The sequence below is a fragment of the Camelus ferus genome, chromosome 2 (genome assembly GCF_009834535.1).
Source record: "Camelus ferus isolate YT-003-E chromosome 2, BCGSAC_Cfer_1.0, whole genome shotgun sequence".
In the NCBI taxonomy this organism is placed as follows: Eukaryota; Metazoa; Chordata; class Mammalia; order Artiodactyla; family Camelidae; genus Camelus; species Camelus ferus.
Genome location: NC_045697.1, coordinates 88,903,327 through 88,921,258, shown reverse-complemented (window position 1 = coordinate 88,921,258; position 17,932 = coordinate 88,903,327). Strand labels below are relative to the sequence as shown.

The 17,932-nt window shown below is 32.4% G+C and overlaps 1 protein-coding gene across 1 annotated transcript in view; it reads right to left on the bottom strand.

The window, feature by feature from the left end:
- Positions 1-17,932, bottom strand: part of FAT4 (FAT atypical cadherin 4) — a 156,678-nt gene that overhangs the window by 15,941 nt on the left and 122,805 nt on the right. The window contains 2 exon segments of the mRNA XM_032463083.1: positions 4,642-4,949; positions 8,771-8,875. Of these exon segments, the coding sequence (XP_032318974.1) occupies positions 4,642-4,949; positions 8,771-8,875 (413 nt within the window).

Below are 17,932 nucleotides of genomic sequence, written 5' to 3'. Positions count from 1 at the left end.
TTATTATATATTTCTATACAGTAAAAAACTCCTCAAAACCATTTAAATCACAACTAGCAGTAACAGTTTTTGCTTCCTAAGGGATACATATTCCCCTGAAACAAAAGCCTTCTGTTTAGGAGAACATATTAACATTCCATTTGATCAATAAACAAAGTCATCAAGTCATAGTCACAAGGCCCAATAACATGATAGAAATCAGGGCTCTCTATATTGGGTGAATGACCGGTGGGAAGGGCTTAAAACCAAGGTTGTTGCATGTCCACCTTACTCTGTGCTCTTTGATTCCCCTCCTTTGTTTCTCAAACTGCAGGGAAACTCTGCAAATGATAAAACTTTGGATATTTTAATGGGTGAAATTATAAAGTTGATATTCAGAGTGTAGTATTTCAGAACTTGGCCAGTAAATCACAGGAAGAGGCAGGACCCCAAATCCAGAGGCACAAAAGGACTGAGGGTTTTTCCCAATGCAGACAATAAAGGGTTGTACGTAAATTTACTTAATACCACAGGACAGGACTACTCCAACTTTGTCTATTTGTGGAGCAGAAATACAAATACTATGAAAGTATTAATTTATAACAATGGTAGTCATTTGAGGTTAATTTTAATAAAAGTAAAGCAAATGTAGGAAACATAGCATAGAGAGGTTAAGCAAGTTAACTAACATGACCTCTGACTTACATGCAAAAGTGTCAGGTTTTCTGTCTTCCTGAATCAGGTCGCTTTAATTATGTATGGAAATGATTTGTTTCCTTAGTATCACATTTTTATCAGTATTGCATATGATTTTGAGGGATTATCCATAAAAATATGTTTAGGTGGGATACTTGTAAAGGTATATCTTAAATACCTTACACTTCAGAAATAATAAATAGGGTCAATTTATAGTTATTTCAAATGTTACTGGCTATATTTTAAAATATTTCTATAAATTAATTATTCCAACTGATTATAAACTCCATACAATAAACTCTCATAAGCTGTGTAATTTTTTTCTTGCCACTGTCTCAAGGAAATTATAATAAATACTAACATTTTTAGGAAACATTTACACTTCTAATTCTATGTTAAGACTTTCATGCCCTAGCTAGTTAACTCTTTCAACAGTTAATAATTTTTTCCAGCAATCTATAAAATTAAGTGGCATTCAATCTCAAAAGAGGTGTTAGGTTTTCATAATACAATGTATGCTTATGTTGACTATTCAATTTAAGCACAATTCCTTTCAGTTTATTTCTAAAACAAAATGTTAGCACATCTCTATGTATACTATGTAAAGTATCCTCCACGCTAGAGATCCCTAAAGCTATCACAAGCTAGACAGAGGATATTTTTGAATGCCTTAAATAGGAAAAAAAAAACAACTCGCATAACAGTATCATATTTTGGTTAATATTAATACTTAATATATTTTTCTTATTTTCTAAAAGCTTGGTACTACAACTCAAAGGAAAAAATACCTGAACGACAGTTTTAGTTGAATAATAGCTCATTCCATTTAATCTTCAGAGTTAAATGCATTGTCTTTTACTGTTGAATTTTTCTACCAGTACTGCTGTAAATTGAGATGTTTTTATCCTGTCTATGTGATGGTTCAGAGCTGAGAAGTTAATGATTTTGCCAGTTTCCAACAAAATCCTTTGAACTTTAGAAAACGACAGATTCAAAATCCAGTAGGGGCCTTATTTTAGGTGATTTCTGAAATAGTAAGATATTTTTTCCTCTGACTGAAGTAACAATGACAAGGGTATTTTTTTCCACTTCTAGGATTACTCAAAATCTGATGACTACGGTGACATATTACAAAATGAACCAAAATAACTTTTTTCTCTTTCCTGTTAGGCATGCCTCACAGGGCCTCTTTCTTTGTTCTCCCTCTTGCTCCTAAGCCCTTGTCTGATAAAATCAAATGCTCAGGAAGTTTAAGGGGATCTCGGAGGTCATCGGGTAAAATTCTCTATTCTTTGTAGGTCCATGGAGAACATGTTAGCAATACGGTTACCTTCCATATGCTTGGAGGGCTGGGGTGAGGTGGTACCTACTAACCCCCTTAGGTTCACCGGTCAGGGTTAGAAAACCATTATGGCCAACAGAAGCGCCAGTCTACATGTACATACCAGACTCCACATGTTTGTTCTACTTCTGTCAGGTTCAGTGTAACTGGGTACCTCAGTAATCAGGGATATTGGAATTTTCTAAATTCATGTTGTCCTGAAGATCTTCTGAGCACACTAATTTGATATTATGTTGGTTTAAAAAAAACTCAGGCAGAAATGGGTGTAGTAACCTATCACTAATCTGAAAAATTATTATTCCCAAGATGTGTCTGTTATACCTCTACTAAGGTTCATTGAAGTCAGGGTGGCTTCGTAGTCACTACTCATAATTTAAACTTTACTGAGATTAAGCAAAACATTTGACTGTTTTTTACTTCAGAAGGCTGTACAAGGTCATGTTGTGGGCAGCTTGGGATGACTAACATTTATTAAGCACCTTTTTATGCAAAATATATGCAATTTTAGATATAATTTATATTTGCATTTGCAATAATACTAAAATGAGGAGATAATATCCTCACTTATAGACCAAATTTTGATTTTCTGCCCAATCCCTTTCCAATAAGCAAAACCATCTTGAATTACTATCAAATCAGGGCTCCAAATGAGTACTTTTCAGTAGATTTTTAATGGAGTATTTTAGAATCTGAATATTCTAAATTAACAAGTACCATTAGTAAATTTTATTCTCATTTTGTTCTCATTTTCAGAATGTTGGGGGCAATTTTGTTAAGTAAACACTTTATAAATTAAATGTATTAGAAGAAATTACAGTTACTCAGAATATTAATACCAAGTTCATAAGGAAATGGAAGACAGTATTTAATGAAAATAATTCATAAAAATAAATTTGCACTGCTTTTTCTGTTTTCTCCCCTCTCCCCTCATTCAAATAGCATACATTTAATAATCTGGTAGGGTCCTGAAAGCAGGACCATGGATGTAGTGATATCAGTTGATGAAATATCTGAACAGCTAACTCTGATCATGCCAACATAATTATTTGGTCACTTTAGAGTGAATCACTATTCTTTTTTTTCTCATAACTGGAAATAGTTCTGTATTTTAAAAGCTGCTTAGATCTTCTTTAATTTAATAAATTAGAGTGGAGGGGAGAAAAGGCCACTGTATCTGATGCCATTTCAACATGGATTTAAAATATTCCTGAAAACAAATGGAGAATTTTGTCCTTTCCCAAAGACTACTTGTTATCCATATTTGTCAGAAAAAAATTAATATTATAAGGTAGCTTCTGTCTTATGCCTTTATGAAATTGGTAATTATAGAGGACACAACATTTTTGCTTTTAAAATTAATTATGGATTACAGAAAAAAACAACAAAAATACGGAAAAAAGATTTTTAATATCGTTTCTGAAAGTTGCTTATATGTAGTCCAACAATAAAAAGTGTTCCCAAAATTTAGTGGCAAAAATACTTCCCTCATTTGATCAGTTTCAGAACTATATAATTACCACATTTTTCATATTTTTTTCTAGATTACCATAGAGCCCAGAGGTAAAAACTAATCCTTTAGATCCCAGGCTTCTTCCTTAAAAAAAAAAAATTTCAAAGCATTTATTTTGTTCTTTTGACAAATTTTTCTTTTAATACTTGGTTTAATTATTTGGCCAATTCTATTCCTTTTCCAGGGTGAAATATAAATTTTAAGCAGCATGATTTTAACAGGTTGATATAAAAATCTAAAAATGTTTTAAAATAGTTTTTGTTACCATTTACTTTATCAAAAATCTTTGATAACTGTTGAAGATGGAGGGAACTATGGAGAGATAGTTGGGATAAATGAATGAATGAATGAATCAATCAGTCCTTTCATTCCATTACTCTATGTCAAATGTTTTCAAACATTAAGAAAAACTCATTTAATGAACACAAGTGCTAAATAAACATGCACCTTTCTTGTTATGACATGAGAGTCATATAATTAAATGATAATTCAATTCTGAGAATATCTTAGATGATCAAAAACCAATACTTCATCCCAACACAGTCTCATGCCATAGACCTCACAGGTCACAGTATATTGAAGTCCTGGTGTAATCAGGGTTATTACCCACTATATTGAAATATGTGGTAAGTATCATCTTTTATCAGTAATTATTTGTAGAAAAGTTGTTCCCATTTGTTTTTACATTGTTTCTTCAACTTGGGCAGGGATATTTAGAAAAGCAAAGGAGCCATTTTAAGTACAAGCCTGGCATAGTCCTTAAGAATGTATGAGAAATGTGTAAAGTGGAATCTTTATGCACTGGGATATTTCTTTTCTTCTTTCCCATTTATTTATTTATTTATTTATTTATTTATTATTCATTTATTCATTTATTTATTTATTTATTTATTCTTTGAGATGAGGTTTTTTTGAGATAAGCATAGTTGTCAGGAGCAAAAGACAAATGTTACCTGTTTGCTGCTGCTGTTCATCACAAAATTGGTCAGATAATGAATACACATAATTGAACTCAATTTGTACCACAATTCATGCTTTAACTTTTCCAATTTCCAGCCTGATTGACTGGATATACAACAATAAAACAACTGTTAATGTGGATTAAATGTCTTACCATTCCTGCTCTCCGAGCAATCACAGTGTGGAAATGACCATCTGACACCTTCTTCATGGTGGTGAGTTTATAGGTACCACTGCCTAAATTATAAGAGAATCTTAGTCTTTCCTCAGCAATTTCAAGGGCCAAAAACTCGGCACGGTCCCCTGTCTGGTTGTCATAGTTGTAAAGCAATAAAGCATGACTTTTAATAGTTGCAAATTTGACATAAATATAGTTGTTATTGGGGTCCAAGCTGGGAAATTCCATGTATGATAATTCCTCAAATCCGTAACTATTCAACTCGCAGTGTTTTCCAAAGACACCTGTAGATGGGAAAGTTGACAGGTTAACACATCACATTCAAGTGAAGTTTTATTAACGGACTTGAATTAAAACATTTTTCAGTTATAATAATGAATCAGGCTTTAAACAACTTTTCATTACTCTCCAAAGACTGTCATCTAAAGTTAATTGAAATAAAAAAGAACAATGATCTTTAAGGCATATAAGAAATGATAAACTGGTATAATTATTTTTCTTTGGCCAATGAGAAAACATATCTAACTGTGCTTCATTTTTAAAAAATTAGACTTAGTGGAATTGAGTAGGTCTGAAGAGCTTTCTTTCCTGGGAAATTTTCAAAATCAGTTTGTCAATCTTCTTTCAAGTTTAATATGCTGTGGTTTTCAACCACATTATTTCTTTCATAATATATAATTCTTAAAAACAATTTTAATTCAATTAAGGATGGTAAATTTTGTTTTGACCTAAAAAGAAAATCAGCCCCTGTACTTGTGGTATCTTCAAGAGTCGCAAAATTAGGGAAAAGGAATCAGTGCCTTTAGGAAGAAAATAACCGTTTTAAGTTTGTATCTCTATCTTGTTTTAGACCCTCTTAGGTATGATTTACAGCAGCCTACTTTGAAAATAGCTTTCTGTTTTTCTACAATCCGGCATTCCCTCTTGTTTGTGCTGGTTCTTTTTCAGACTTGAAAAATGAGTTTTATTGATGTTACGATGCTACGCCAAAATTCTTTTCCCACAAATATTAGTAGACTGTAGCAAATGATCGGAAAATTAACCCATGCCAATATATCATGACTCTTATTAACTTACAAAGGTTTCATTCCATAATTTTGGCTGTACATCTCATGTGAATGCGTTAAATTTAGATTCAGGGAATTGTTCTGCTAGAAGAAACCGATGTCATCATTTTACAGAATATTTAGAACTTGTCCAAGGTCATAGAACCATGGGAGGCAGAGCCAAAATTTGAGGCCAGATCTACTGATTGTCTGGTTGTTTTGACTACATCACATTTTATATCCGAACGTTCTTTAAATTAAAACAGCCTAAAAGCAGCATGTGTAAAGGCTGAAATAATATTCATTATAAATGAGTAGGAAAATCAAATAATTTATTTTAATCATTTACTAAAGTTAAAGAAAATATTAAAAATATAGGAATTATATGTATTATGCATATCATATATATTATATGTCATATGTTTGTTTATATATCATAAATATATTGATCATATAATGTTTATATTTTATATATAATTCATATATATGATAAATTTTCAAGTTTATTTTTTGTTATATATATTATTTATATATACAGACAAAGTAAAGTTAAATAAAAAGGAAAAATAAAGCATACAAATAAAATAGATTATTAAAGAAACATTTTTACTGTGTGCTCCTTCAGGTCTCTTATGATTAAATTTTAATAAATCTACAAAAATGTGCTTCAAATTTGAGTATAAATAAATGTACAAAGTACATAGCTACTCAAAAGATGTTCTACATTTTATTTAAATTAATACTATATTTTTAAACATGATAACTTTTTATAGAATATATTATCTTTTTAAGGAGTTTTGTTATTATTTCTAAACAAAGGTAAATTTTTGTCTTTGAAAAAAAAATTAATGAGGATTTCAAAATTTCCTTCCAAAAGGAATGCCACAAAATGAATCTACATAAAGGTCAAGAGAATTTATTTAAATTACTTCAATAAGAAATATTTTTGTGTATATGAAGTTATACATGTATATAAAGTTATAACTATAAAGGTTCTCTTTATAAAATCTTAAGCACTTCATGTTTTTTCTAAAACATAACCAAAAAAAAAAATTTAAAACATTTTTAAGTCCAACCAGCAAATCTTTCACTGATGAGAAAATAAATAGTGCAAAAGTTTTCCCAGTTTCAAAATTACAATTAAGATGATCTTTGATACAACACATATTATACAAATAACCTCCAGTTATTTGTTTAAGGCATTCCATCTGCCATTTTTATTTGTTATGTTTCACCTATACTCAATTTGTGAAGCAAAATAGTTTATCCTTTTAGTTCTATCTCGCTGGTCTCATATCTGCATTGTTTCAAGGTTTTTTGTTCTGTTTTCTTTTATAAGGCTTCTGATCTCAACTAATGATGTCTATGTTTAAACAATGTTTTTTGTCTTCGCCACTGCAAGGAATGGGGAGAAAATGTGCACTGCTTGCTACATGTGATCTGTCTCTATTTTAATTTACGTTATTGTTCTAGTCTCCTTCCCCTGAGGATTTCTGGTATGGTGAGGAGAAGGTTCCTTTGGACACCAAAAAACTTTCAGCCAACAGGCAATGTCCGTTGTATCAATTACACTGTAGCAACAATGTGTTCCTATTTGTTATCAGCTATCTCAAATCCTCACATGCACAACTGGAATGCAATGGAATCTTGAAAAATGTAAAAACATTCATTCAGTCATTTGAAAATAATTTTTCTACTTTTACCTCCAATCTCCTTATCTTTCCATCCAAAACACAAGTTAAACCATGAAACTTGATTGTGGTTATCTGTAGTAAGCAGCACCCTTTCGGATTATAAGAGATCATGGAAAGAAAGAAATTTTACGAGATCTAACATTGTGGTTATTTTGACCTTGATGATCTTTACTGCTTCAGGGGCATTGTTAGTGAGAATCTCAAAGAAGTTTAAAAAAAAAAAAAAAAAAGAGAGAGGCACTGTGAATATCATCCTGAAATGAAAATAAAATTGTGTTCTAGTCACTATATCATTTTGGGGTAGTTTTGTTTTGTTTTCATTGTTTGGCTTTAGACAAAGCCCTCGATCTTTGGGCCTCAGAACCACTGCTAAAATGCATAGCTCACAACTAGGTATTTTTATATTCTGTTTCTCTTTATCATTCTTTTATAGAGTCATGGAATTACTTGAAAATGAGTTAAAATTACATTTACTGGTTACTAGAAACCTCCGATTCCTTTCTAAGTTCTATTCTCTACTATATATTGAGATTCACTTTTCAGGTGCATTGTAGCACTCTAATAAATATGTCCAAGGAAGGACTAGGAAAATATCCTTCTCTCCTGCTAATGGAGAAAGACAGGTCTCTAACTACTGCAGGATTCTGAAGATGAACACTATATTGTGGAGTGAAGCAGCCTTTAACTAAATGGAATAATCACTGCCCTATGAAACAAACCAAGTTAAAAGGAAAGCTTCCTGCAAAGCTGTTCTCCTAGTTCTTGGCTGTCTCAGTACCAGGTAACATTTGGGTGAGACCTGGAAGGAATCTTTTAAGTTCATTTCATTATGGTGAATAAATATGTATGTATACAAAAAAAACCCTCTTAATTTTCTTCCTCAAAAGAACACATTATTCTGAATGTTAATTAGTTACATGATACTATCTACAAAAAAGTCACGAAAACTGCATGTCAAGTTACAAAATCCTTCTAATAGAAGTGGTTGAATTACTGTAAAAAGTAAATGTAAAAAAAACCAAAAGCAAAACAGAACAAAAACAGTTGCACTATTCTTAAAGAGTTTTAGTACACAGTGACATCAAATAGCCCTGAAAGGATTTTCATTTGATAAGTTCTAGGCTAATAACATCAAATTCAATTATCTTGGTTGACTATTTTTCTAGGAATGATCGAAGCAATATATTCAATGGAATTTCCATAATTAACTTAAAAAATATTAAACCTTTAGATTTTAGTTTGCTAACTGCCTGTGTAAAACCACTAACATTTTTCTTATTCACTCTTGGACACAACAAAACAGAATTGCTAAACTGTGCACCAGAACAGGTTGATATTTTACATCAATGACTAAGTTATACTCACCAAATGGACAATGGCAATAGTAAGACTCTACACCACTTTGGCAAGAACCACCATTAAAGCAGGGGTTACATTCACAGTAATTGACTGAAGATTCACACATTTTCCCTGAAAAGTATCAAACTCATTAAAAAATATCTTACACATAAATATATTAACACCATTACTGTATAACCATATGTAAAAATCTATCATGTGAGACCCTATCTTTGGAGAAAAGAAATATAAGAACACTTTAGTTGACACAAAGAAACTGGAATATTATATCAGAGTTCAAAGTCTTGTTTAGTTGTCCTATTGTAAAGATGTACATTATAATATTTAGGAAGTAATTTACATAATCATCTTGGAAGGAACTCCTGTTTTCAGAGAAATCACAAATGGTGAACATATTTCAATGTTTTCACTGAATTTATTTTCTCTTGTCAATGCCACTTCATTTTTCATATATGATAACTGGAGAGTTGAAACTTTTACAGTATAATTTTCACTGTAGAGATTTCCTTGACTCAGACTTTTCAAAGGCAAGAATTAATTGCATTTAGCTTACTTGTCAAATTACAATCCTTGCACCCTCAAGAAATATTCCTTGACTTATATATATACCTGCTGTAAAGCAGAATATAAAAATAAAAAGCACATCATACACATTTTCAAATACTTACTAAGATTTATTCTTTACTACAGATTATGCATGCTTTTTTTTTCTGAAACAATAATACTAACCAGCACATTTTTCAGTGTCTAAAGACTTCTCAAACATTATCTTGTTAATTGAATCAATTATTATTGACTGAATGCCTATTATGGGCCAGGAATGCTAGAAGATGAAGTTGTGACCATCAAAAAAGCAGACAAGTATCTTAACATAGTGTTTCCATTTTAGTGGGGGAAACTGATCCATGCAACAGGAAATATTCACATTTCACAGATGGAGAAGAAGAGGGCCCTGGGGGGAAATCTCTTGCCTAAGAAATTATAAAATTATAGTACAGATCATTGTAGGTCAGCTCTGATAATTCAGGCTTCATTCAGACAGCTATGTCATAATCACTGAGTAGGCAAAATTTAGGGTATAAGGCCAGTCCCATCTGTGTTCTGTTACTGCGGTATTCTATGGTTTTTTTTTTCATGCAAATGTAAATTTGTTCTAATACCACTGTTCTATAACTTTAAATTATTGTAATAATTTAACACATTTGTTAGAGTAGTTTTTAGTTTTCCAATTTGAAGAAATGAGATGTTTCTTAATTTCTTAATAAATTTCTTTATTTCTTATGAAATTAAGTAGTAGAGAAATTTTTTAAAGTTCTTAATTTCCATTCATTGGCAAAAAGGAGAGTTTATTTCTGTAAAGCTATTTCCTACTTCGCAGCATGACAGCACTAATGCCTTCATTAAATGTCTCATGACATTTTATATGCACAACTAGACATTGTTGTGCATAGGTAATCTATTTCATCATAATAACTATGCTTAAAACACAATCAAAGTTTTTGTTTAATTTAGTTATGCTTTTGTGGCTTGATTTTGTAGCCACAGTTGTTCTGATTTGAAATCATAAGTGAGTCAGCTTTCATGACATTGCTAACTGAACACAATTTTCTACATCATGGGGTCATAAACACATTTTTTCTTTTATAAATAAAACCGGGAACCTACTTTCAAGGCAAAACAGTAAAAATTCAGAATACCCTTCCATGCTAAGGGGAAATAACGAAAATAAACAAGTTACTAATTTAGAGGCACAGGAATTCGGCTTTAAGTATGGTGGCAATGTGTCACACTGGAGAAACAGGCAGGGAGAAATTTATTCTGAGCCTGTACAAGCCGTCACACCAGAGAGATGCTGTGTCGTAGGAGGACTCGCTTCTCTGATATTTCCTAACTGGATTTGTGACAGATTGTTCTATAGAAGTGTATTTTTATTTTCTTAATACAATATCAGTATCATTCAGTAGAGAATCAAATAAGACCTATTGGCTGTACTATTGATTATTTATTTGCTATCAGGAAAGTCACAGCCCATTCATTCCATTTTCTTCCCCACTGTAAGATTATTCATAATTTTCACATGTGTTCCTGGACTAAGTAAGGTTTTATTTTCTTCCTTTCCTTTCTTTTTTGAAAATTTCTTTTAGAGTTTGTTAAAAGTAGAATATATTAAGTACATAGATTAATATACTTTGCAGGTGCGGTCAGTATAACCTTCATATTGTGAAAACCTGTACATGGGTTACAAAATCACAAACTTCACCTCCTGAACTGTAAATGGGGAACAAAGGCTAATCAATTTAGGGGGCGTGGTCAGGTACACTTAAATATTTGGACATAGGCACTCTCCGAGAAAAATCTATGAGTATAAAAACCCAAATCATTGATCCCATCAGTCTCAACTATACACTTTTTTGAATCCTGTTGGGAAAGACCACCTTAACATCTTGGTTTGAACAACAACAAAAGAAATTTAGATTTTTAAAAACAAATTTATATAAATTAGCTATCTTATTTACCTCTTACCAAATAAGATTTTAACACAGACATCTGAGTTTAATTCAAATATATACTATAGGCTATTTCAGGTAGTCCCAATTAAGAGGTGGAAAGAAACCCCCAAAATTAATAAAACTTACTCATGTATTAAAATATATACCAACTATAAATAGAAGCAGCTACAAACTGAGAACACAGTAGTTTGAAAGTGAATTTCTTTCAAAAGCTAAAATAAATTATCAATAGAGATTGATTCTTTGAGTATACAACAATATAAATATTGGTAGGAGAAAAAAATTCAACTCTTCATTTGACATGTTACTTTAAGCCAGAGTTTCATTTTCTTATTTGGCAAAAATATAAGAAATGACTTTTCTAGGAGTTATATAAATGAATTTATTGTTGAGTTTGAATAAAATAGTCTTATTTGCTGGTGTTAGAGTATGTAAATTGTCCACCATTCAAAAATTTAGTTTGAGTACTCCATTTAACGAGTAACATATTTATTTTACAATTAGTAAATTTTAAAGAGGTTGCCATACTAGAGTCAAAGACAGTTTTAAAACTCAATGTTGCAATTTGAATTATTATTAAGAGAACTTTTTTCTTTTGTGTGAGGGAAAGAGGTCATAATTTTAGTTAGAATCAAAAGAAAGCCTTTAAATGCACATTTCTATGGTTTGGACAGTTTATGCTCTATTACCCAATTAGAAGTCAGCAAAAAATTCTGTATTGTTCTGTGCACAACTATCTACTGAAATTTGAGCATCAGTGGCATGATGATTATCAGAGAATGTAGCAGTTTGAATCACTCTAACATGCTTCTGGTAAAAACCATCTGATGTGTTGGAGCACCGTGAAACAAAATTTTGGATCATTAACTTAATTAATGCTGCAAGTCAGTTCACAATATTTGTAGTGCCTTGAGGCTTGGAAGTATGCTGACAGGGCTTGCACAAAGAAAGGCATTTATGTCTCTTGAACTCAAGGAGCCTTTTTCTATTAAGTGATGTTAACTGTCAGAGCAGAGGTTTAGAAGAATAAACTGATCTCATTGCTTTGACATTCATCAATTAATTGTGCTGGTATGCATTATTTATTAGAGATAGACAGAGATGTGCTTCAGGAAGTGTAAGCTCTTAGCACATGGAGAATGGGAATTGTTGAAGAGGAAAATGAATGCATAATAGGAGGACAAAGTATCTACAGACTTTCCAAGATTCCAGTTTAAACCTGCAGGAGAAATTTAGCACGTGTCGTCATGTTCTGGGGCAGAAGGTGTGATGAAGTGTTGAACATAAATTGGGTCTGATGTGATCATCTATGGTCTTTTCAACAAAGATAGATATTCAAGTTTCACTTGTTCCAATAGCACATTTTAATGCTGGATTATGTAGAGTCAAGCTAAATTTATTCTTACCTGTTAAATTTAGCCACCCTATGGGGATATGATGATTTTGGATATCCTATAGTTCACATAGGCTTCAATTTAATGAAGTCAGATATGTATTAGATTACCACAAGTATTATTTTTGTATCTTGTATTTACTCGCAGAGAAGAAGGAAGTCTATGAGGAACTAACAAAGTCCACCTTATATATAAATTGATTATTTCATTAACAAATATAATTCCATAATATATGTATGCTATTTAACTGGACATTGATGCTTATAAGCTTTTTTAAAATTATTTTAGCAGAAAGTAATGTTTTTTGCTTGATTTGTAAATAGTTTCTATTATTGTGAAAGGCACTATGAAGATAGCTCATCTAAATATCTTGATAGAATAGCATTGTGGTTTTTTAAATGGAAATCAAGCAAAAATATTATGTAAATATTATGTCTGAATAAGGGATGCTACTAATAAGGAAAAAAATTGTTTTACTTCCTATTTTAAAGCATGAACAATCTCAGTGAAACTACAAATGATTATGTATAATGACACACATTATATCCTCAATAAGTTTACAAATACATGCTACAGAAATAAGCGTTTAAGCTGCTAGACACCTGCTATTCATGCTTTAAAAAGTTAATGTATCATGTAAGGTAAACTGTGTTAATCCAATCTTGGAAATAAAATCAAAACAAGAATTGAGCCCTTTATCCTCTCTTGAATAGTCTTCTGTATTTCACAGAAATTTTTATTTCATATCTAGTCACTAAAGTTTGTTTATTCTTTGGTTTCCTGGTCACATGATCACTGACAACGTTAATACATGACTGCTGTGATTTTAGAAGAATGACTCTCAGTCACTACTCCCATCTTCGTGAAAGCAAACGTTTGCCAAGTTTCTGGGTGGAATTACTATGCACAACCTGTAAATAACTTCACAGGCCTGGAAACAAAATTCCTATTTATACTGTCAAGTGACATAAAAGTGATGAATGGACAAATCTCATCCTCCCCTGAAATAGCAGGACTTACTAGAGAGCAGAGGAAAACTTCTCCATGTGGGAATAAATCCCTGACTTCACTCCAAATACCACACCTAAAATGCATCCAGATGTGTGAAAGGGAATAGGAAAGGTTAAAGGGACTTTGAACTAATTCAGTCATGAGAGACCCAGATTTAGAAATAAGTTCCATATACATGCTGCCCTTTACAGCACCATTCATTCTGCGGAAGGGCACAATGCCGGATACGCAGCGAACAGAAAAGCTGGGGGCAGGAAGACAAATGCTGGGTGGTTACTGACTGTAACTATGCTTTCTAATTAATATTCTGTCAAATGCAAGAAACTTTCATTTGTACAGGAAAAGAGATACTAGATTTGTAATTATTAGGCTAGTGTTTTCCTCCAGGACTCCCTGAACTTCTGAGGCACAAAGGATATGAAAGATACTTTCTTTTGATTTACTGGGGCATATTGACAGTTGATGTAGTTTTTATACTATTAAGCTTTGTGAAAATCTAGAAATTAATTTTTCACATGTTCTAGACTGTCTTAAAATTTATTCATCTATTCTAATGTACCCTATATATAGCTAATCAACGCTCCATTTAGTGATGGAAAATTAAATTACAGGAATGTTTTCTCAACCCTGAAACATGAAGTTATTGTAACTGAAAATGAAGTCTCCCTAATTTTTTTTCAATTTCTTTTTGGTTCTTTTTCTAGGAACTAAGAAAAACTGATCCAAAAAACAAGTTATACAAACAAATTTGCTTACTCTAAATCAGTTATTAAATAAAAATATTCTTATTACATATTTATTATGTGAGTCTATCATCACAAACTTGAAAGTAAATAGTTAAAAAATATGAGGAATATGGTGGCAGTATGATAATATGCATATCATTTATTTTTTATTGTGGTCATTAGATAATTTTCATTTTTATACTTGGATCCTTACAGGATGGTCTCCAGAAAAAAAATCCCTGTTCAGCTAATACTTAATCATTTCTTGTGAAGGATTCTTAGGATAAAGCCTCTCAACTTGCATCAATTCATAAACACTTACTCTTCTAATCTTTAGCACAATTTCAAAATGCACATGAAATACTCAGTTTTGTGTGTGTGAGAGAGAGAGAGAGAGAGAGAGGGAGAGAGGGAGAGAGGGGGACACTGGCTGAGATTGATCTTAAGCAAAAAGTTCAGAAAAATCTCACTGCTCCCATTTGTCATGCCACAGACTTTAAAAAGCATTGAAAACAATGTAGAGAAAGTCCACAAAAGGAAATAGCATATGAAAATAAAGTGCTTTGAAATAATTCTGACGATCAAAAAAATTTTTAATATATAGAAGAAGGCTTTGAAGAAGGCTTCACTAAAGAACTAGTACTTAATGTGAACAGAAGTAAAATCTAGCTAGAATGAATGTTTAAAAATTTATTCTGTGAGGCACACGTGTTCTTAAGTGTGAATTTGGTCTTAGAGCCTATCAGTTCAGATAGGTTTCTTAAGATGTTTTGGTGCATTAACTCCAACTTCCTGAATCAGGTTATCTGGTAAAGATTAGCTGGAAAACAATAACTCAAAATGATCCTTCAGGGATTACCTTTCCAATGAACATTAAACATATACAGACATTTAAACAATATATTCCTAATTTAGTGTATGAATTAATAATTTCTCACTATGATTTTTGTTATGCTGTATTCTGTAAAACAAAACAAAGAAACGAAACTATCAGACTTTAATTATCTGCTAGCTTTAGTGGGTGGACTATGTGTATAGATTGGAAACAAAGAACTACATGAATTAAAAACTGTAAGATATGTATGAATTATTCAATTTTATATTTGTTTACATCATTCCTGATCAATTGGGTATGTCCAACTATGCAGACAGAGACTACAGTCAGTTCTGAGGAGGTGATGAACCAGGCTCCCTGCCTTCAGACTATCCTACAAAGCTACAGTAATCAAAGACAGTATGATACTGGAACAAAAATAGATACATAGATCAATGGAACAGGATAGAAAGCCCAGAAATAAACTCAGTCAATATGATCACATAATCTATGACAAAGGAGGCAAGAATCTCCAATGGAGAAAAGATAATTTCTTCAGTAACTGGTGCTGGGAAAACTGGACAGCTACACATGAAAGAATGAAATTAGAACATCCTCTAACACCATATACAAAAATAAACTCAAAATGGATCAAAGACCTAAATGTAAGACCAGACAGCATAAAACTGGAGGAAAACATAAGCAGAACACTCTTTGACATAAATTGCAGCAGTATTTTGTAGAACCAAATAATGGAATGGAAATAAAAACAAAATAAACAAGTGGGACCTAATAGAAATAAAAACAAAAATAATCAAATGGGACCTAATTAAACTTAAAAGCTTTTGCACCGCAAAGGAAACCATGAACAAAACAAAAAGACAACCTACGCAATGGGAGAAAATATTTTCAAATGATAGACCAACAAGGGATTAATTTCCAAAATTTACAAACAGTTCATACAGCTTAATATCAAAAAACAAACAACTCAATCAAAAAATGGGCAGAAGACCTAAATCGACATTTCTCCAAAGAAGACACCCAGATGGCCAACAGGCACATGAAAAGATGCTTAACATCCCTAATTATTAGAGAATTGCAAGTCAAAACTACAATGAATTATCCGCACACACCAGTCAGAATGGCCATCATTTAAAAAGTCTACAAATAATAAATGCTGGAGAGGCTGTTGAGGAAAAGGAAGCCTCCTACGCTGCTGGTGGGACTGTAAATTGGTGCAGTCGCTATGGAGAACAATATGGAGGTTTCTTAAAAATCTAAAAATAGAGTTAATATATGATCCAGCCATCCCACTCCTGGGCATATATCCTAAGAAAACTATAATTTGATAAGATACATTCACCTCAATGTTCATAGCAGCACTATTTATAATAGCCAAGACATGGAAGCAACCTAAATGTCTGTTAGCAGATGACTGGATAAAGAAGAGGTGTACACACACACACACACACACACACACACAGTGGACTATTACTCAGCCATAAAGAAAGAATGAAATAATGCCATTTGCAGCAACATGGATGGACCTAGTGATTATCATTCTAAGTGAGTTAGAGAAAGACTAAAATCCTATGATATCACTTATATGTGGAATCTAAAAAAATGATATAAATGGACTTATTAATAAAACAGAAACAGACTCACAGGTATAGACAACAAAATTATGGTTATCAAAGAGTAAGCAGGAGAGGGATGAATTAGGAGTAGTACAGGATTAATATATATACGCTACTGTATACAAAATAGATAACCAACAAGGACCTACTCAAGATCTTTAATAACCTATAATGGAATAGAATCTGAAAAAGAATAGGTATGTATGTACGTATAACTGAATCACTTCACTGTACACCTGAAACCAACACAACAGTGTAAATCAACTACACTTCACTTAAAGAAAAAGAGTATCTTTCTATGTCAGATAGTCTCTGTTGACACTCAGTGCCATTCCTTTCCTTGTGTATTGCAGGGCCTGGAAGTCAGAAAACTCTTCTCTTTCCAGATCCCTTTGCAGCAGGACTGAGGTGTAGGTTCTGCCTGTGGGTGAGAGGTGAATGACAGCTGAAAGGTGAGACCAAAGCAGGGACTGTTCTCCCGGGAACCACTCACGGCAGCTCTGCAGGTGGACAAGGGGTTTCTGGAAATATCTGCAATGTCCTTATTGCTGAGGTTACTGGTGAATTTTCCTGTCCTTTTCCCTTAGCCAGTTTGCAGATTTTGTAAGCTATTTGTTTGTATTAAATACCCTCCTACCTCAAAGACCTCAAGCAATTTCAGTCCCTGACTGGTCTTGGACCAGTACTTTTCTCATAGGCTTTCTGTGAGGATTAAGTAGAATAATGGATAGAAAACTCTTAGAAGACAATACTCTCTAGCAAGTCCAGATTGAAGTGTGGTGAAGTGTGACATGCATCGGAAAGAGCAGAGGCTCTGGAGTAAAGTTCATAGTCAGAACTCAGATCACATTCTGCACCATTTTGGAGGCAAGTCATTTAACCTCCAGTCCCTTTAAGACCCAATTTGTTTGGTCTTTCCATGGGAATAATAAAAATATCCATTTAATAGATCTGTGAGAGGAACTAAATAAACAACTAAATGAATAATAATGTCTGTGATGCAAAGAGGTTTAAGCAGTGTTTTAAATAGCCACTTGATAAATGTTATTCATATTTCATGATGAAAGAAGGGCATTC